Genomic DNA, 20,990 nt, shown 5'->3' on the forward strand with positions numbered 1-20,990 from the left:
TGGGAGGGATCAGTGAGGGGGGAGAGCTTCCCCACAGCAGGTCAGAAACACACAGGGGCGGAAGGGACGCCAAGAGCCATGTAGTCCAGCCCTCACACATGACGGGAATCACAGCTAAAGACTCCTTGGCAGAGGAGCACCCAACCTCTGTTTTATTTTTTAAAATATAATTCTCTTAAATTTTCTATTTTACAATTTAGAATGCTCACCTAAACATCCTTAAAGTATCAATGACTTCCCGTCTTCTCTTTCCACGGTTCATTTTACAAATCATAAATCCCTGCATATTTTAGGTAAATTAAACCATTCAGTACAGTGGTACCTCGGGTTACAGACGCTTCAGGTTACAGACTCTGCTAACCCAGAAATAGTACCTCGGGTTAAGAACTTTGCTTCAGGATGAGAACAGAAATTGCGAAATTGCGTGGCAGCAGCGGGAGGCCCCATTAGCTAAAGTGGTGCTTCAGGTTAAGAACAGACCTCCAGAATGAATTAAGTTCTTAAGCCAAGGTATTCCATTACTACATCCATCCAAGCTTGTTTACACTGCTGAATTTATCTTAACGCTGCCAACGTTTTCAAATGTACAGTAGACCCTCGGGTTACGTTACTTTCGAGTCATGTAAACTTTGGGTTGCGAAAGTGGCAAACTCCGGAAGTATTTTTCTGGGTTTCGCCACTTGCGAAGAAACGCTCTATTGCGCCGCACACGTGCGCAAAAGCGGCGCCTCTGGATAAGAATTTTTCAGGGTGCACACGGACCCCCGGAACGAATTAAATTCTTATCCAGAGGCTCCACTTTAAACAATTCCCCCCCCCCCATATATTCAACAAACGTTTTCCAATCTTCTTTAAACGTACGTTCTTCTTGTTCTCTTATTCTATACGTTAAGTCTGCAAGCTGCGAATATTCCGTCAGCTTCAGTTGCCATTCTTATTTAATTGGGACCTTGCTCATTTTCTCCAACCTCTGTTTTAAAACCTCCAGTGGGGGGGAGAGTCTGCCCCTTCTCCTTTAAGGATTCTTGAGCTGAGATTCCTGCATTCCAGGGGGCTGGAGTAGATGGCCTTTGGGGGTCCCTTCATAGAATCATAGAGTTGGAAGAGACCACAAGGGCCATCGAGTCCAACCCCCTGCCAAGCAGGAAACACCATCAGAGCACTCCTGACATATGGTTGTCAAGCCTCTGCTTAAAGACCTCCAAAGTAGGAGACTCCACCACACTCTTTGGCAGCAAATTCCACTGTCGAACAGCTCTTACTGTCAGGAAGTTCTTCCTAATGTTTAGGTGGAATCTTCTTTCTTGTAGTTTGGATCCATTGCTCCGTGTCCGCTTCTCTGGAGCAGCAGAAAACAACCTTTCTCCCTCCTCTATGTGACATCCTTTTATATATTTGAACATGGCTATCATATCACCCCTTAACCTCCTCTTCTCCAGGCTAAACATGCCCAGCTCCCTTAGCCGTTCCTCATAAGGCATCGTTTCCAGGCCTTTGACCATTTTGGTTGCCCTCCTCTGGACACGTTCCAGTTCGAACTCTACAATTCTAGGAAGGCAACACGCCACCTTACCCAGTGTGCTGCACTGTCCTCACAAGCCGACTCCTGGCGGGAGACGAGGGGCGTGGTCTCCTTCACCTCGTTCACTTCTGCGATGGCGTCGTATTTGCTGAACTTCATGTTGCAGTTCCGGTGGTAAGTTTTTGTCTGCGAGATGCAGGAGTTGAGAAAGAAGTCATGGAAGGGAAAGGGCGCTTCCCAAATCAAAGCCCAAGACATTATTTTTACTGCGGGAAACGGTTTGCAAAAAATGTGTACATTAGGAAAAATATTATAATAATCAAATAACAACAACAATAGATTATGAATCACCTTTCACATTACAGTGGTACCTTGGGTTAATTAATTAATTCATTTCGGAGGTTCGTACTTTTAACCTGAAGCACCACTTCAGCTAATGGGGCCTCCTGCCGCCGCCGCACGATTTCTGTTCTCATCCTGAAGCAAAGTTCTTAACCTGAAGCACTATTTCTGGGTTAGCGGAGTCTGTAACCTGAAGCATATGTAACCTGAAGTGTATGTAACCCGAGGTACCACTGTACAGTCATACCTCAGGTTACAGATGCTTCAGGTTGTGTTTTCTCGGGTTACGAACGCGCCGAAACCCGGAAGTACTGGAACGGGTTACTTCCGGGTTTTGGCGGTCGCGCATGCGCAGGAGTGCCGAATACCAACCTGCACGTGCGCAGACGCACCGCTGCGGGTTGCGAACGTGCACCCCGCACGGATCACGTTCGCAACCCGAGCGTTCACTGTAGACTTAAGGCGCTTTGCCAACGCACAAGAAAACTAAACACAGCCGTATCTTTGTTTTCCAACAGCTTAGTTCTCGAACGTTTTGGCTCCCAAATGCCGCAATCCCAGAAGTGAGTGTTCCAGTTTCTGAATGTAATTTTGGAAGCCAAATGTCCAACGGGGCTTCCGATTGGCTTTAGGAGCTTCCTGCGGCCAATCGGAAGCCACGCTTTGGTTTCTGAACCCTTTGGAAGTTGAACGGACTTCCGGGATGGATTCCGTTCGACTCCCAAGGTACGGCTGTATATGTTTTAAAGCCGCATCCGAGGTGGTCTGTGATGGAGGTGGTAGAGTCCTCACAAAGATGTGTTATCATTGCACATTTCTTCTAATAAACATACCGTAGATTCCGGCTTATTAGGCGACAGGGCGTTTAAGACCACCCCTAACTTTTGCCGTTCAATTTTAGAGTTTTAGAGTTTGAGCGCTGCCAGGGGCAGATTGCGCACCCCATCGCTGCCTCTGCCCTGACGCAGAAGCAGCCCAAGGCAAGGCGGTTGGTGGGCGGGCGAGCGCCGCGCTCGGAAGGATTTTCTGCGTCCCCTTCTGTGGAGAGGGAGGAGAAGTGAAGGCAGAAGGGGCAACTCTGCTCACCGGCTCCCTCTCGTCCTTCCCAACGCGTATACCTGGCGTATAAGATGACCCCCAACTTTTGGGGTGATTTTCCAGGGCTAAAAAGTCGTCTTGTACGCCGGAACATACGGTATTTTTGCAAGCAATTCTCTCTCCCCCCCCCCACTCTCATGTATTTTTCTACTGCTATCTTCACATGGCTAAGCAATTTTTTTAACAGCAGTACAGAATTAGGAAAAGTGAACATCATTTCAAATGGCCTCGGTCCTGTATACCTGAAGGAGCGTCTCCACCCCCATCGTCCAGCCCGGACACCTTCGAGGGCCCAGCGTCCTTCGAGCGTCCAGCTCCGAGGGCCTTCTGGCGGTTCCCTCATTGCGAGAAGTGAGGTTACAGGGAACCAGGCAGAGGGCCTTCTGGGTGGTGGCACCCGCCCTGTGGTATGCCCTCCCTTCAGATGGGAAGGAAATAAGCAGCTATCTTCTCTTTAAAAGACATCTGAAGGCAGCCCTGTCTAGGGAAGTTTTTAATATTTAGTGCTGTATTGTTTTTAACACTTGATTGGAAGCCGCCCAGAGTGGCTGGGGAAACTCAGCCAGATGGGCGGGCTATAAATAATTTTATTATTATTATTATTATTATTATTATTATTATTATTATTATTATTCAAAGGCCAGCTGTGCTTCGGCCTGCATATTCTTTCCAGAAGTGACCGTAAGGGGAGGACTGAAATCACCCCCCACCCCAGTGGAGCAGGCAGGTTTCACCTCGCAAGCCACGGCCCCCCTCTTCCCTCCATCTGCCCTAAAGACACGCAGCTTCCTCAGCCGCCATTATTGGCCGGCACCTCTCAAAAACGCCCAAAGTCGCAGTTCTGCAAAAATCAACGGATGCAGGCTGTTTTCTGGACAGACGGCTGCCAGCTTCCGTTCGGGTCTCCTACCTTTTGAATGACTTTTCCAAACGGCCAGAGGAAATATCCCGCAAGTTTCCAACACAGCTTACCTGCGGAGGGGGGAGAAAGACAGGTGAGGTCCCGGAGCAAAGAAATAATAATAATAATAACAATAAATAATAAATTTTATTTATATCCCGCCCTCCCCAGCCGAAGCTACCCCTTTCTGTAGGCTGGGGCAAGATCCAAAGGTAGTTCCAAAGTCTAAACGCTTCCCCACTAGAGAAATGAGTTCTTACAAACATACCTGTCCTGAATTTTCCACTCATCCATTGCTTTTGCCTCTTCAGTCCCTCCCTCCTCCCTGAAACTGGATCTTGAACATGAGCGCAGCCGCAACTGCTTTTCGTATGCTCTGAGATTCCTGGGGTTGGACTAGATGACCCTGGGGTCCCAATTCTACAATTTTACAATTCTGTGCTAAGGCCCCTGTACTCACCATAGGGTACCCCCAGGATGGTGAGGAACATCAGGACGGAGACCAGGACGTACAGCAAGGAGAGCCACCATCCGAAACAGAGGAGGTAGAAAATATTTCCACATGTCAGCATAGAGCCTAGGTAGAAGATTCGTTTTTTAAAACACACAAAGTCTATCCCAGACTCGCATTTCCCACATCCCCTTCCTTCAGACGCAGAGAACTTTGGAGGTTAAGGCATCAAGGACGCACAGGAGAGAGGAGGGGACCTTAACCAAAAAGTCTTTTTATCCAACTTAAATCTCTCTCGCTAGTCGTAAATGAGAAAACTGCTGGAAACGATAATCTTCCACTGTTAACTTTCCCCTTGTTTTAATTTTACGATCTTCTTGACTCCACTCTAATAACTCTTGATAAGTTAGCGGCTTCTCTTTGGCAACCTCCTCTTTTCTACGAAAAGCTTCTTGTGGCGAAATCCATTCGTGTGTCTTTGGACATATTCTAGGTTCATATCTGTTCCAAATTCTTAATCAGATGGTTTTTGAAATCCACATCAGCTTTGACTTTACCGCCCCACAAATATCCACGCCATTCAAACCTTAAATCATGTGCTTCTGAGTTCTGGAGTCTCTTATTTCTCAGTGTCACCCCCTCCTTCATCCACACCAAACCAGAAGCCACAAAATACAATTTCAGGTCAGGTAAACCCAACCCTCCCCTTTCCTTTGAATCCTGCAATGCTTTAATTTTGACTCTCGGTCATTCCCCCCCCCCCCCCGCGCCATAGAATTTTAGATAAATCTTTTTGCCATTGTTGAAACGGTGAATCATTAGTCGAAATAGGTATTATTCGAAATAGGCAGAACATTCAACTTTATCACTGAGATTCTACCCAACAATGATAATTTTAGCATCTCCCATCTTGACGTATCTCTTTTTCATTTCGGCCCGTGTCTTAACATAGCTATTTTGAAACAACATACAATTCGTACTTGTCATAGTAATACCCAAGTATTTTAATTCTTTTTTATTTGGAAACCCCGTTTTCTTCATCAAAACCTTCTGATCTTCTGTTGTCATATTCCTTGTTCATATTTTTGTTTTCTGGTCATTCACCTTAAAGCCTGCTAACATACCAAAATCATTTACTTTGTTCATAAGAATCTCCACTCCCTGCAGCAAATTTCCCAGAACTAATATCAGGTCATCATCAAAGGCCCATAACTTTCTTTTTCAATCTTTATTCCCATAATTCTCACATTTTGTCTAATGTCTCTAAGCAAGACTTCCAAGACCAGAATGAAAGGTAATGGGGTCAATGCTTTGTCCCCTTCTGTTATCTCACAGGGTTTTGTCAATTTCCTCATTAACAATTATCTGGGCTGTCTGTGATTTGTAGATCATTTTTACCCATTTAATAAAGTTACCTCCAAAGTTCATTTCTTGCAGTGCTTTAAACAAAAATACCCAATTCACCTTGTCAAAGGCTTTTTCTGCATCCCAAAAAATCAAAGCAGCTCGTTTCTTGTGGCAATTCAGATATTCCAAAGCATCCAATATATTTCTGACATTATCTCTTAACTGTCTTTTAGGCAGGAATTCACAGTGATCATGATGAATTGAATCCTGCAAAATCTTTTTTAACCTTTCTGACAAAATTGATGTAAGTAACTTATAATCATTGTTCAGTAAGGAAATCGGTCGATGGTTTTTCATCAGAATCAAGTCCTGAGCTTCTTTAGGTATAAGTGAAATGCTGGCCTCTCTCTGACTATCTGGAATCTTACCGCTCTGTAAAATATTGTTCATTGTCCATTGAAAGGGTTGTAAAAGTACATCTTCAAAAGACTTATGGTAAGAAGCCAACAGTCCTTCTGGCCCAGTACCTTTCCTTTCTGAACTTTTTTGATGGCATCGCACAATTCTTGAACAGTTACAGGGTCATTCATTATTTGTCTTTGAGAGTCTGAATCTTTGGTAAATGCTGTCTCTGTAAGTATTCATCTGGTTTTTTTTTAAGAAAAAAGGGATTACTTGACCTTTAATCAACTTAGAATAATACAGTGGTACCTCTGGTTGAATACTTAATTCGTTCTGGAGGTCCGTACTTAACCTGAAACAGTTCTTAACCTGAAACACCACTTTAGCTAATGGGGCCTCCTGCTGCTGCTGCGCCGCCGCTGCACGATTTCTGTTCTCATCCTGAAGCAAAGTTCTTAACCTGAAGCACTATTTCTGGGTTAGCGGAGTGTGTAACCTGAAGCATATGTAACCTGAAGCGTATGTAACCCGAGGTACCACTGTACAGGTGAAATACTTCTTTCATATTTGGCTTATCTGTTATCACAGCAATTGTAATTCTGTGGGCAGAATAGGGTCTTCAAGGCAACTCTCAGCACGAAGAGTTCCCAGGGTTCTTTGGGGGAAACCATGACTGTTTAAAGTTGTAGGATAATACTTTTAACTATATGATGCAGGTAGAGACCTTTCTGGGTTGCTACAGGACAGTGGAATTTTCCAGTGCTGGGCCTCAAATAATTAAAACTCTCCAGATAACATTTGCCCGGTTCCTAACTCATGTTTGAGGATTTCAACTAAAAACTAGGAAGAGCTTCCTAGCAGTTTGGTGGAAGAGGTTGCCTTGGAACGAGGTGGACTCTTCATCAGTCAAGGTTTTGAAGAAGGCTGGACGGCCAACCTATGAGGGTAGCTGTAGCCGTGGATTCTCTGCATTGGCAGAGGGGAAGAGTGGATGATCTTTGGACTCACAGCTGTCCATGGAGGAGCAGGTCAATTCTGTGTCCAGGGCAGCTGTCTACCAGCTCCATCTGGTACACAGGATGAGACCCTCCCTGCCCGCAGACTGTCTCGCCAGAGTGGTGCATGCTCTGGTTATCTCCCGCTTGGACTACTGCAATGCGCTCTACGTGGGGCTACCTTTGAAGGTGACGCAGAAACTACAATTAATCCAGAATGCGGCAGCTAGACTGGTGACTGGGAGCGGCGGCTGAGACCACATAACACCATTCCTGAAAGACCTACATTAGCTCCCAGTACGTTTCCGAGGACAATTCAAAGTGTTGGTGCTGATCTTTAAAGCCCTAAATGGCCTCGGCTCAGTATCCCTGAATGAGCGTCTCCATCCCCATCGTTCAGCCTGGACACTGAGGTCCAGCTCCGAGGGCCTTCTGGTGGTTCCTTCCCTGCAAGAAGCCAAGTTGCAGGGAACCAGGCAGAGGGCCTTCTCGGTGGTGGCGCCCGCCCTGTGGAACGCCCTCCCACCAGATGTCAAAGGGAAAAACAACTACCAGACTTTTAGTAGACATTTTAAGGCAGCCCTGTTTAAGGTAACTTTTAATATTTGATGAATTATTGTATCCTAATATTTTGCTGGAAGCCACCCAGAGTGGCTGGGGAAACCCAGCCCGATGAGCGATGTATAAATATTGTTGTTGTTGTACCTTCACAATTCTACTAGTATTTGATATCTTTCAATAGAGTTTTATATGCACTTTTTCCACTTTTTTTTTAACGGGGGCGTTTAATGGATAAAGTGGGGTAAAAGTTTCATAAAACAAGTCTGTCCTTCAACAAGATACGGGAGGTTTGGCCTCTTAAAAAATACAAGCACGTCCTGATGTTTATGTCCAGGTGATTGTTAGGCAAGAACAGCAGTAGGAAACTAACCGGGTATTTATTTCTGTTTTTTACCTGCAGGGCTTTTAATTATGTTCAGGTCAGAGTACAGCTCCTTCACGATTTCCGAGCGGTCTTCCCAGGGCCTGGCTGTCACGTGGCTCTTCCATTTCTTAAAGCCAAACTACAAGAGGGAGAAAGAGGTTGTCTGTTACAGGGGCACCTATTAAAGCTATTTAAAGCTGTGTTGCATAATCAAGCCCTTTCTGGGATCTATAGTTCTAGGAGAGAGGTTCTAGGTTCTCAAACTACAATTTCTGGGACTCTTGAGAGGGGAAGCTATGGCTGTTTGAAAGTGATGTTCCCATGAACGTCTGCAGGGAGCCAAAGGGAGATACTGCCCCTCTGGAGCAGCTGAATAATAATAATAATAATAATAATAATAATAATAATAATAATAATAATAATAATAATAATGTTTCTAGCATTATTATTATTTGTAATAATAATAATAATGTTTCTAGCATTTCTAGCAAGATATGAGGCAAGCGAGGGAAACTCACCTGCTCCCCCCACCCCCGCAAACTCATTTTTTTATAAAAAATATTTATGCACCACTGTATCACAGAAATATACCACCGTTGTTTACAACAGCGTAAACAAAGCAAAAACAAACAGCAGTAAGGCCCCTGTGGGGTGTGCACTCTTAATTGCCTATGTAGGCCTTGAGAGACAGAAAAGGTTTCAGCGGGCGTTTAAAAGTTGGCACAGACGGCGTCTGCTGAATCTCCAGTGGCAGAGAGTTCCACAGGACCGGGCCAGCGACGCTAAAGGCTCGGTTTCTTGTCGTTGTTGTTGTCAAACGAGCCTCACCAACGTAGGGGAATAACCCGAGACATTCCTGCAGATGATCAGGCTAGGATATCAGGGTTCTGGCAGTTCCTGAATTAATACATGAACCTTGAATCCGGCTGGGTAGCAGATGGTCGATGCAGCTGTTTTAACAATCGTGTCAGCTCTTCTCAACCAGAAGCTCCTGTCAGCAATTTGGACGCAGCACTCTGCACCAGCTGGAACGTCTGAACCACACCCAAGGGCAGCCCCACATAGAGTGCATTGCAGTAATCCAGACTCAAAGTTACCACGTGCATGAGCTAGTTCTCCACTGCTAACCTACAGAATCCAAAAACTCAATTATCTGGGTCTCTGGTCCCCCTCAGTTTTCACCTTACTTAAACTGCACCCCATTGTTCTCAATGTATTCAAACTGGACCCTGGACCACTCAGCAGACTTGGGTGGGGCCTCCAGGAAAGAGCAGAAAACCAAAAACCTACCCCGCTGCGCAGAAAAGTAGAGGTCATTTTAGTCCATGTTTGTCTAGCAGCTCCGTGTGGTAAGCAGGCTGAGACCCCACCTGTTTCGCCAGAGTGGTGCATGCTCTGGTTATCTCCCGCTTGGACCACTGCAATGCACTCTATGTGGGGCTACCTTTGAAGGTGACCAGGAAACTACAACTAATCCAGAATGCGGCAGCTAGACTGGTGACTGGGGGCGGCCGCCGAGACCATATAACACCGGTCTTGAAAGACCTACACTGGCTCCCAGTACGTTTCCGAGGACAATTCAAAGTGTTGGTGCTGACCTTTAAATCCCTAAACGGCCTCGGCCCAGTATACCTGAAGGAGCGTCTCCACCCCCATCGTTCTGCCCGGACACTGAGGTCCAGCTCCGAGGGCCTTCTGGTGGTTCCCTCCCTGCGAAAAGTGAGGCTGCAGGGAACCAGGCAGAGGGCCTTCTCGGTGGTGGCGCCCTCCCTGTGGAACGCCCTCCCACCAGATGTCAAGGAAATAAACAACTATCTGACATTTAGAAGATACCTGAAGGCAGCCCTATATCAGGAGGTTTTTAATGTCTGATGTGTTACCATTTTTTATATGTGCTGTAAGCTGCCCAGGGGACGCAGGTGGCGCTGTGGGTTAAACCACAGAGCCTAGGATTTGCCGATCAGAAGGTTGGCGGTTCAAATCCCCGCGACAGGGTGAGCTTCCGTTGCTCGGTCCCTGCTCCTGCCAACCTAGCAGTTCAAAAGCACGTCAAAGTGCAAGTAGATAAATAGTTACCGCTCCGGCGGGAAGGTAAATAGCATTTCCATGCGTTGCTCTGGTTTGCCAGAAGCGGCTTAGTCATGCTGGCCACATGACTCGGAAGCTGTACGCTGACTCCCTCGGCCAGTAAAGCAAGATGAGCGCCACAAACCTAGAGACGTCCGTGACTGGACCTAATGGTCAGGGGTCCCTTTACCTTTTAAGCTGCCCAGAGTGGCTGGAGAAACCCAGCCCAATATGCAGGGGTATAAATAATAAAATTATTATTATTATTATTATTACTATTATTATTATTATTATTTTATTAGTATGCTGTTGCCATTTCCCCTCAACCTTCCTGCTTTATCTTTTTCAAAACCTTTTTGCTGCTGCTGTTGCTGTTTGCAACCAAGCGGTGTATATATTTTGAGAAATAAATGAATAAGAAGAGCCTGCGGGATCGGACAGCAACAATGGCAGCAAGAACGTTTTGCAGCTGGAGGCGAAACAAAAAATGCCACACTGGATCTGCCGCCTGAGGCAACCGCTTCGCCTCACCTCGCGGTTGTGCCGGCTCTACAATACGATAATCAATGCGATACAATAATCTTTATTGTCATTGTCCCATACAGAACGAAATTGAAAAATCTACATTAGACATTCAAAAACCAACAAGCCTGCTATCCCAACCTGTTTAGCCCCCTAAAAACTCTGATACCCCATAATTAAATACAATATACTCCCATAGAGACTCCTTACACTGCGTTTAAAACCAAAATCGCATTTGGATAGAAACTGTTTCTCAGGCGGCTAGTCCTAGTCTTTATAATCCTGGACCTTCTTCCAGAAGGCAGAAGCTGAAAGAGATCATTTCCGGGGTGCGCACTATCCTGCGCTATCTCTGCAGCTTTCTTATGATACCTGGAAGCGTAGATTTGATCCAAGGTGGGAAGAGGGCACCCAATTATTCTCTCCGCAGTCTTTACAACCCTGGACAGCATTGTTTTTCCCCTGACCGTGCAGCTCCCAAACCACACACACAGACCATAAGTTAATACACTCTCCACAGTACAATGGTAAAATGCCATCAACAGGTCCTTTGAGAGATTGTTTTCCCAGAGGATTCTCAGAAAATATAACCTGTGCTGTGCTCTCTTCATTAGGTCTTTGCTGTTTTCTCCCCAGGTTAGGGCGTCTCTCAACTCCATTGCCAGGAATTGAAATGGGCACACCGGGCTCCGTTCCTCTCTGCCCTTTGCCATCGCCCACCCTCCTCTCTCTGCCAGGAACTCACCTTGTAATTGTTGGAGAGCTTGTGAGCCTCAACCTCGTTCTCTGCGGTGAGGGTGGTCTTGACCAGGCAGCCATCGCATGTCGGGACTTCCTCGGAGTGGTGGGGGCAGCAGGAAGGGTTCGAAAACACTAGGGAGGAAGCGGGCAGAGGCATCCGGACACGTCAGGGGTATTGTTATGTACTGAGTTGAAAAGGATCCAAAATGCAGCAGTCTGGTTGGTACTAGAACAATGGGATCCAGAATGCAGCAGTCTGGTTGGTCCTAGAACAATGGGATCCAGAATGCAGCAGTCTGATTGGTCCCAGAACGATAGGATCCAGAATGCAGCAGTCTGATTGGTCCCAGAACAATAGGATCCAGAACGCAGCAGTCTGGTTGATCCTAGAAGAATAGGATCCAGAATGCAGCAGTCTGGTTGGTCCTAGAACAATAGGATCCAGAATGCAGCAGTCTGGTTGGTCCCAGAACAATAGGATCCAGAATGCAGCAGTCTGATTGGTCCCAGAACAATAGGATCCAGAACGCAGCAGTCTGGTTGGTCCTAGAAGAATAGGATTCACAATGCAGCAGTCTGGTTGATCCTAGAAGAATAGGATCCAGAATGCAGCAGTCTGGTTGGTCCTAGAACAATAGGATACAGAATGCAGCAGTCTGGTTGGTCCTAGAACAATAGGATCCAGAATGCACCAGTCTGATTGGTCCCAGAACAATAGGATCCAGAACGCAGCAGTCTGGTTGGTCCTAGAACAACAGGATCCAGAATGCAGGAGTCCGATTGGTCCTAGAACAATAGGATCCAGAATGCAGCAGTCTGGTTGGTCCTACAACAATAGGATCCAGAATGCAGCAGTCCGATTGGTCCTAGAACAATAGGATCCAGAATGCAGCAGCTCGATTGGTCCTAGAACGATAGGATCCAGAATGCAGCAGTCTGGTTGGTCCTAGAGCAATAGGATCCAGAATGCAGCAGTCCGATTGGTCCTGGAACAATAGGATCCAGAATGCAGGAGTCCGATTGGTCCTAGAACAATAGGATCCAGAATGCAGCAGTCTGGTTGGTCCTACAACAATAGGATCCAGAATGCAGCAGTCCGATTGGTCCTAGAACAATAGGCTCCAGAATGCAGCAGTTCGATTGGTCCTAGAACGATAGGATCCAGAATGCAGCAGTCTGGTTGGTCCTAGAGCAATAGGATCCAGAATGCAGCAGTCCGATTGGTCCTGGAACAATAGGATCCAGAATGCAGGAGTCCGATTGGTCCTAGAACAATAGGATCCAGAATGCACCAGTCTGGTTGGTCCTAGAACAATAGGATCCAGAATGCAGCAGTCTGGTTGGTCCTAGAACAATAAGATCCAGAATGCAGCAGTCTGGTTGGTCCGCAGGAGCCACCCAATCCAACTCCAGGTGGAAGTGAATCTGCAACCTGACTGGACTACGGGAGAAACCCGGAATTAGCCAATCACATGGGGGCCGTTGTGTAAATAAAGTATATAAAGCAGACATTTCAGGGAAACTTCCATTCCTCACTACGATGAGCTGAATAAAGAGCATGAAATCCACAACAGAACCTAGAGCTTGCCGATCAGAAGGTAGGCGGTTCGAATCCCCGCAACGGGGTGAGCTCCCGTTGCTCGGTCCCTGCTCCTGCCTACCTAGCAGTTCGAAAGCACATCAAAGTGCAAGTAGATAAATAGGTACCGCTCTGGTGAGAAGGTAAATGGCGTTTTCGTGCGCTGCTCTGGTTCGCCAGAAGCGGCTCAGTCATGCTGGCCACATGACCCGGAACCTGTACGCCGGCTCCCTCGGCCAGTAAAGCAAGATGAGCGCCGCAACCCCAGAGTCAGCCACGACTGGACCTAATGGTCAGGGGTCCCTTTACCTTTTACAATAGAAGCTCCCCGTTTCGACCCCCACACCTTACCTGGCAGTATCCTGGGGGTCAGGATGCCATGCATGAGTTGGTGGGACCCCGAATGGAGGTCCCCCACGTCCCCGTGGGTGTTGTTGACGGCAGCGCAGTGCCGGTCGCAGAGAGACCCCCTCCGATGTGGGTCATCCTTGGGCTCCAGTTCTTTGGGGAAGTCTGGAAGGGGAGACAGAATGGCTGTCAGATAAATGCTGGAAGTTACCGTATTTTCCCATCTATAAGATGCCCCCTATTTTGGGGGGACTCCGGTTTAAGAAAATGGGGGGGTTATGACCTCCGTGTATAAGACGCCCCCACATTTTTGACATTATTATTAAGGGGCAAAAACCTAGTCTTATACACGGAAAAATACGATACGATTCGATAATCTTTATTGTCACCGAGACTATGATGAAAAGAAAGGAAGTTAGTAATTTGAACTAGTTAATTATATTAGAAAATGAATATTGGAAAATGAGATTTAATGAATATCAGTTAGGAAGGATTTGAGGAAGTCACTTAACAATGGAAATTAGCTTGGATTTTGATTGGAAGAAATTTTCTATGTTTGTTTTTCATATGTTTTGTTTTATGTGTTATGTTGTAGTTGTTAAAAATTTGGAAATTAATAAAAAAAATTGGTTGAAAAAGATAATCTTTATTATCACTGTCCCATACAGAACAACGAAACTGGGAAAAAAATATCCATAAGGCCTTCAAAACCAACAAGCCTGCTATCCCACCTATCCCAACCTGGTTAGTCCCCTAAAAACTCTGGTACAGTGGTGCCCCGCAAGACGAATGCCTCGCAAGACGGAAAACCCGCTAGACGAAAGGGTTTTCCGTTTTGGAGGTGCTTCGCAAAACGAATTTCCTATGGGCTTGCTTCGCAAGACGAAAATGTCTTGCGAGTTCCTGTTGGCCCCCCCCCCTTTTCTAAGCCGCTAAACCGCTTATCAGCTGATCCGATCAGCAGATAAGCCGCTAAAAGCGCTAATAGCGCTAATCCGCTAATCCGTCAATGGGCTTGCTTCGCAAGACGAAAAAACCGCTAGACGAAGAGAATCACAGAACGGATTCTTTTCGTCTTGCAAGGCACCACTGTATTTTTAAAATACAATATACTCCCATAGAGACTCCTTACATTGCATTTAAAACCAAAATTGCATTTCGAGAGAAAATGTTTCTCAGGCGGTTAATCCTTTATAACCCTGTACTGGTAACTCAGCCTTGAAAGTGGCCCACAACTCTTGGGGGGGGGGATTAGAAATCTGCTAATATGGTGAGCCCCTAGGAATTTGACACCACTCTGCTATGTACAGAACATTCCTCCAAAGGGATCAGAATAGCTCCACAGATGCTTCTCTGCACTGCTCTGTGTACACAAGAACAGGGAGCTTTGGGAAATCCCAGTTTCCCAGGTTGCAATGAAGGACTGGCCCTGTCCTTTAAAAAGATACCTTTCGGACGTTAGATATACAGTGGTACCTTGGTTCTCAAACTTAATCCGTTCCAGAAGTCGGTTCCAAAACCAAAGCGTTCCAAAACCAAGGCACGCTTTCCCATAGAAAGCAATGCAAAATGGATTTATCCGTTCCAGACTTTTAAAAGCAACCCCTAAAACAGCAATTTAACATGAATTTTACTATCTAACGAGACCATTGATCCATAAAATGAAAGCAATAAACAATGTACTGCAGTCACACAATCAATCAGTAGCTGAACTGGGTTCCCCAGTGTCACAAAAACAAATTAACCGAAAAAGCCTCGAAAACAAAAACGCCTTTTAGGGCTTTCAAGGTCAGCAACAACACTTTGAATTGTGCTCGGAAATGTACTGGGAGCCAATGTAGGTCTTTCAGGACTGCTGTATGTGGTCCCGGCGGCCGCTCCCAGTCACCAGTCTAGCTGCCACATTCTAGATTAGTTGTAGTTTCCAGGTCACCTTCAAAGGTAGCCCCACATAGAGCGCATTGCAGTAGTGCAAGCAGGAGATAACCAGAGCATTCACCACTCTGGCGAGACAGTTTGCAGGCAGCTAGGGTCTCATCCTGCATTCCAGATGGAGCTGGTAGACAGCTGCCCTGGACACAGAATTGACCTGCGTCTCCATGGACAGCTGTGAGGTCCAAAATGACTCCCAGCCTGCGCACCTGGTCCTTCAGGGGCACAGTTACCCCATTCAGGACCAGGGAGTTGTAAGGCCTGTAGCAAGCAAAATGCTTGCGGCGCCGTGAAATCACAGCCCCATGGAAAGCCAACGGACTTGCCACCTGACACCAAGGGACTGGTGCAATCATCAGATGATGGCGAGGAGAATTATGCGCAGCCCGTGGGGTGCGGGGCTCACATGATGCGCACCAAGGCAATCAATTAGACACCACTGAGAGATTAAGGGCAGCTTAACCATCTCGGAGCCTTAAGACGTCTTGGGCTGAACATCAACAAAGGAAGGAGGGAGAAGACAGGGAATCACCCCCACACCCCCACAGGGAAACCAAGGGACGCGATGCGTTAGCTCAGGGGTCAGCAACCTTTTAAAGCAGGGGGCTGGTCCACTGTCCCTCAGACCTTGTTGGGGGCTGGACTATAATTGGGGGGGGGGAGGGATGAACGAATTCCTATGCCCCACAAATAGCCCAGAGATGCATTTGAAATAAAAGGACACATTCTACTCATGTAAAAACACGCTGATTCCCAGACTATCTGCAGGCCAGATATAGAAGGCCTTAGTTTGCCTACCTAAACAGCATCTTAAAAAGCAGAGACATCACCTTGCCGACAAAGGTCCGTATAATTAAAGCTATGGTTTTCCCAGTAGTGATGTATGGAAGTGAGAGCTGGACTATAAAGAAGGCTGATCGTCGAAGAATGGATGCTTTTGAATTCTGGTGCTGGAGGAGACTCTTGAGAGTCCCATGGACTGCAAGAAGATCAAACCTCTCCATTCTGAAGGAAATCAGCCCTGAGTGCTCACTGGAAGGACAGATCCTGAAGCTGAGGCTCCAAGACTTTGGCCACCTCATGAGAAGAGAAGACTCCCTGGAAAAGACCCTGATGTTGGGAAAGATGGAGGGCACAAGGAGAAGGGGACGACAGAGGACGAGATGGTTGGACAGTGTTCTCAAAGCTACCAGCATGAGTTTGACCAAATTGCGGGAGGTAGTGGAAGACAGGAGTGCCTGGCGTGCTCTGGTCCAGGGGGTCACGAAGAGTTGGACACGACTAAACAACTAAACAACAACAAGTTTGCCTATCCATGCATTAGCTCCCTGCCCCGAAGCCTAGAGCAGCCTTTCCCAACCTGATGCCCTCCAGAAGTGTTTGCACTACAGCTCACAGCATCCCTGGCCATCAGCCATGTGAAACGAGGCTGCTGGGAGTCACAGCAACCTGGAATGTCTTCTCCCTGGTCTCCCAGCAGGGGTGGAGCTCGCTCCTGACCCAGAGCATGTGCCCCACATGCAGAAGGCCCCAGCTTTGATCAAAGGGTAGGTCTGGGAGAGAGACCCTCGTTTGGAAGCCAGGACAGCTGCTGCCAGCAATTGCAGAGAATAGCAAAACGCATCCCAGGAACAGAAATGAAAACATCAGGTCATATTCAACTAAGTTTCACTAGGAGTAAGGTAAAGGGACCCCTGATCATTAGGTCCAGTCGCAGACGACTCTGGGGTTGCGGCGCTCATCTCACTTTCCTGGCCGAGGGAGCCGGCGTACAGCTTCCGGGTCATGTGGCCAGCAGGACTAAGCCGCTTCTGGCAAACCAGAGCAGTGCATGGAAACGTCGTTTACCTTTCTACCTACTTATCTACTTGCACTTTGACATGCTTTCGAACTGCTAGGTTGGCAGGAGCAGGGACCGAGAAACAGGAGCTCACCCCGTCGCAGGGATTCAAACCACCGACCTTCTGATCGGCAAGCCCTAGGCTCTGTGGTTTAACCCACAGCACCACCCGCATCCCTTTTTCACTAGGAGTAGGTGAGCTGAAATGAATGAACACAACTAAGGCTCCCATCTGAACCATACATTGAAAGTATCATCCCATCACTGCCATGGCTTCCCCCAAGGAATCCTGGGAGCTGTAGTTTGTTAAAAAGCTCCCGAGCGTTACCACGAGACCCCTACTCCCTTCGCAGAACTACAACTCCCAGAGTGCCCTGGGAAGAGGGATTGGTTGCTAAAGCACTCTGGAAATCTCAGCTCTGCTAAGAGGGAGAAAATGGGTTCTCCTAACCACTCTTAGAAAACTACCATTCCCAGAATGCTTGCGGGGAGAGCCATGGCTGTTTAAAGTGGTAAGATGCTGCTTTCAATGCACGACATAGATCAGGCATAGGCAAACTCGGCCCTCCAGATGTTTTGGGACTACAACTCCCATCATCCCTAGCTAACAGGACCAGTGGTCAGGGATGATGGGAGTTGTAGTCCCAAAACCTCTGGAGGGCCGAGTTTGCCTATGCCGGACATAGATGTGTCAATGGCTTTAGCGCCCCCTACTGTCAGCCTCCGGGTTTTCTGCCCAATGAGTTGTAGTTTCAGCTGAAAATGGGTGGGAACTTGCTTCCCCCGCAAGGTGAGGGTTTGAAGCAGAGACGTGCAGAGCCCCACGCAATCGCAACGCAAACACGATCTTATCCACCAAGGCCGTGAAAGACGCCCTGTCGGTGACCCAGAATTTTCTTTTTAAAGAGGTGCAGGAGGAGACAAGACAATGGAAGAATTTAGGGTCAAAGGCTATCAAGATAAACCTGATTTTATCAGGGAACTCTGGAAGATGGGGGGAAAAACGAGTGCTTTCGGCTCCAAGAGCTTGGGCGCTGTTATGAAGCAACGAATGCAACTTCTCCCTTAATTCCCTGTGGCGTCTGGCTTCTAGAAGCGGGATACAGAATCACAGAATGGTAGACGGGGCCACGAGGGTCATCTAGTCCAACCCCCTGTGATGGAGGAATCTTTCGCCCAATGTGGGATTCGAACCCACAACTCACAAGTTAAGAGTCTTGTGCTCTATTGACTAAGCCTCATGGATGCTCTGCTTTAAATAAGAACAGAAGAAGAATCCTACAAGCTCGATCAGGCCTGTCTAGGCCAGCATCCTGTTCTCACAGCAGCCAACCAGATGCCTCAATGGGCAGGATTTGACCATAACAGCTCGCTTTCCCCACTAGGAATTCCCAGCAAATAGTATTTTTCAGAGCTGTACCGCGTGTGGCCAGATAGCGTTATCCTCCATCCATTTATCTCGCCCTCTTTGAAATGCCAAGGTCCCGCTAATCCCCAAGAATTCAAGGCGATTGGCTGGATCAATGGGCAGCAGGGTGATCTCATCTTTCCAGCATTTCAAATCTGAAATCTTAATTACCCTTCAATCCTCCGGACCGCTACGGACAGAAAGAGCAGCAGGTGAGGGACTTTGTACAAAATGCCTTAAGACAGGGGTCAGTAAACTTTTTCAGTAGGGGGCCGGTCCACTGTCCCTCAGACCTTGTGGGCGGCTGGACTATATTTTTTGGGGAAAAATATGAATGAATTCCTATGCCCCACAAATAACCCAGAGATGCATTTTAAATAAAGGACACATTCTACTCATGTAAAAACACGCTGATTCCTGGACCGTCCGTGGGCCGGATTGAGAAGGCGATTGGGCCGGATCTGGCCCCCGGGCCTTAGTTTGCCTACCCATCCCTTAAGACAGGCTTCCTCAATCCCAGCCCTCCATATGCTTTTGGCTTACAACTCCCATGTTCCCTAGCTAGCAGGACAAGTGGTCAGGGATGATGGGAATTGTAGTCTCAAAACATCTGGAGGGCCGAGGTTGAGGAAGCCTGCCTTAAGAGGACCCTTGCTCTCCGGCGAGACCCAGAGATGAACATCGTTTGACACTCGCATGCCCCATTTTAAGATGGGATAAAGGCAGGGCCGGATTTTGGTTTGATGAGGCCCTCAGCTCCGAAAGGCAGTGTGAAGTCTTGCTTCCCAGCTGAGGGATCCCTGCCCGCTCCTGCTTGCACGAAAGTAGGAATGGGATTGGGGCTGCCCCGATGGGAAGGGCGGCATCGCACTGCCCGAGCCTCATCGCCGCTCTCAGCCCTCCTTCTCTGCCTTCCATGCCTGACCCACCGCGCACCGCTTCCCCACCACCACCGCCGAAAGACCCACAACTCAGGGGCTGCCCAGGCTCATGGAGAAAGGCGATAGAAGCCTCGGAGGAAGGGGAAATGTGGCGGTTGAGGTCAAGGCGATGGCCACCCCTCTGCCACCGCCATCGCTGCAGCATCAACGTCACAAACTATTTATTTATTTATTTATTTATTTGAAGTGTCCCCAGATTCATAGAAAAAAATCTGCTAACCTTACAAGGGCAACGCAGGAATCTTGGCTAAAGCATCCATGACACGTTGCCATCCAAACCACCAAGGAAGGAGAGTCCACAATCTCCAGAGGGAGTCCGTTCTAGCTTCATGGTGCAAATTTATTTTAAAAGCTGCATTTAGAATTATTACACTACTCTCTTCCAAACTTAAAAATGGAAAGCGTAATGCTGGTGGTCAACAAAAGAGGTTTAAAGACTGTCTCAAGGCAAATCTAAAAAAAATGTATAAACATGTACATATACATGTATATGCATATACAAGCAAATATAAAAAATGTATAAAAATATATAAAAAATGTATAAAAATGTATGAACACCAACAATTGGGAAACACTGGCCTGCGAGCGCTCCAGTTGGAGAACAGCCTTTGCCAAAGGTGTCATGGGCTTTGAAGACACTCAAACTCAGGACACAAGAGAGAAACATGCTAAGAGGAAGGCACGCTTGGCAAATCCACACCGTGATCAAGTCCCACCCAGAAACCAGTGTCCCCACTATGGAAGGACGTGTGGATCCAGAATTGGCCTCCACAGTCACTTACGGACTCATTGTTAAAACCATGTTTATGGAATACAATCTTACTCAGCCACGAGGGATCACCGAAGAAGAAGACTTTAAAAATATTTTTATGCCACCTTTAAAACTAAACGCCTTCTCAAGGTGCTTTACGAAACCTAAACCAGCAATATAGATGTACACATGTGCACAATATTAATCTCAGGGTTGTGGGTTCGAGCCCGACTTTGGGCAAAAGATTCCTGCGTCGCAGGGGGTTGGACTAGATGACCCTCGGGGTACCTTCCAATTCTATATTATCCGCTCGAGGGCAATCGCTCCAGCAGTGTGCAACCCCTGGCTCTGAGTTCCGAAGGTCGCAGGTTCGATCCCCGGGTGGGGCTGGAAAAAAAGACCTCTCCAGAAAGCCCATGAAAATCTGGAGAGCTATGCGTAATAAAGGATAACTATTTAAAAAATCTGGAGAGCTGTTCCTCCTCCTCCTCTAAGGGAGATGCTCCTGCCCGGCCCCTACTTCACCCCCTTCCCCACGGAAGATAAGCGACCCCTCACCGCAGTTGTCGTGCGTGTGCCTCCGCCTGCGCGCGTGATCCGCGTCCGCCGACATCGCCGCGCAAACTGGCTCCGGGTTCGCCACTGGCTCCGGCGCGCAACTGACCGCGGGCGCCTCTCCAAGCTCCGCTTCCCCGGGCGAGTCCAGCACGTGCCGGGGGTGGGTCTGGGTCCAGCCCCAAGGAGGAGGTGGGGCTGGGGATCGGGGGGTCGGGAGGGGCAGGCAGGCAGGCAGGCAGGCAGGCGGCGCGGTGGGGCAGCGAGCGCCGCCTCTCCTTTTTCTCGCTGCGCAAAGCGTGCGCTCTCCTCGGCGCGCGCTT

General features: G+C 47.7%; 1 protein-coding gene across 1 annotated transcript in view; it reads right to left on the reverse strand.

Moving 5' to 3' along the window:
• The window catches only part of LOC310686826 (uncharacterized protein), a 47,526-nt gene extending 26,742 nt beyond the window's left edge, over positions 1 to 20,784 (reverse strand). The window contains exons 1-7 of the mRNA XM_083461149.1: positions 20,671 to 20,784; positions 13,244 to 13,405; positions 11,318 to 11,445; positions 8,014 to 8,122; positions 4,324 to 4,440; positions 3,873 to 3,934; positions 1,574 to 1,708 (exon numbers count right to left, since the gene is read on the reverse strand). Coding sequence (XP_083317275.1) covers positions 1,574 to 1,708; positions 3,873 to 3,934; positions 4,324 to 4,440; positions 8,014 to 8,122; positions 11,318 to 11,445; positions 13,244 to 13,405; positions 20,671 to 20,725 — 768 coding nt within the window. The 5' untranslated portion in view covers positions 20,726 to 20,784. The remainder of the gene's footprint in view (positions 1 to 1,573; positions 1,709 to 3,872; positions 3,935 to 4,323; positions 4,441 to 8,013; positions 8,123 to 11,317; positions 11,446 to 13,243; positions 13,406 to 20,670) is intronic.
• Positions 20,785 to 20,990: the final 206 nt, after the last annotated feature.

The sequence above is a fragment of the Podarcis liolepis genome (genome assembly GCF_965112155.1).
Source record: "Podarcis liolepis genome assembly, chromosome: 10".
NCBI classification, from domain to species: Eukaryota; Metazoa; Chordata; class Lepidosauria; order Squamata; family Lacertidae; genus Podarcis; species Podarcis liolepis.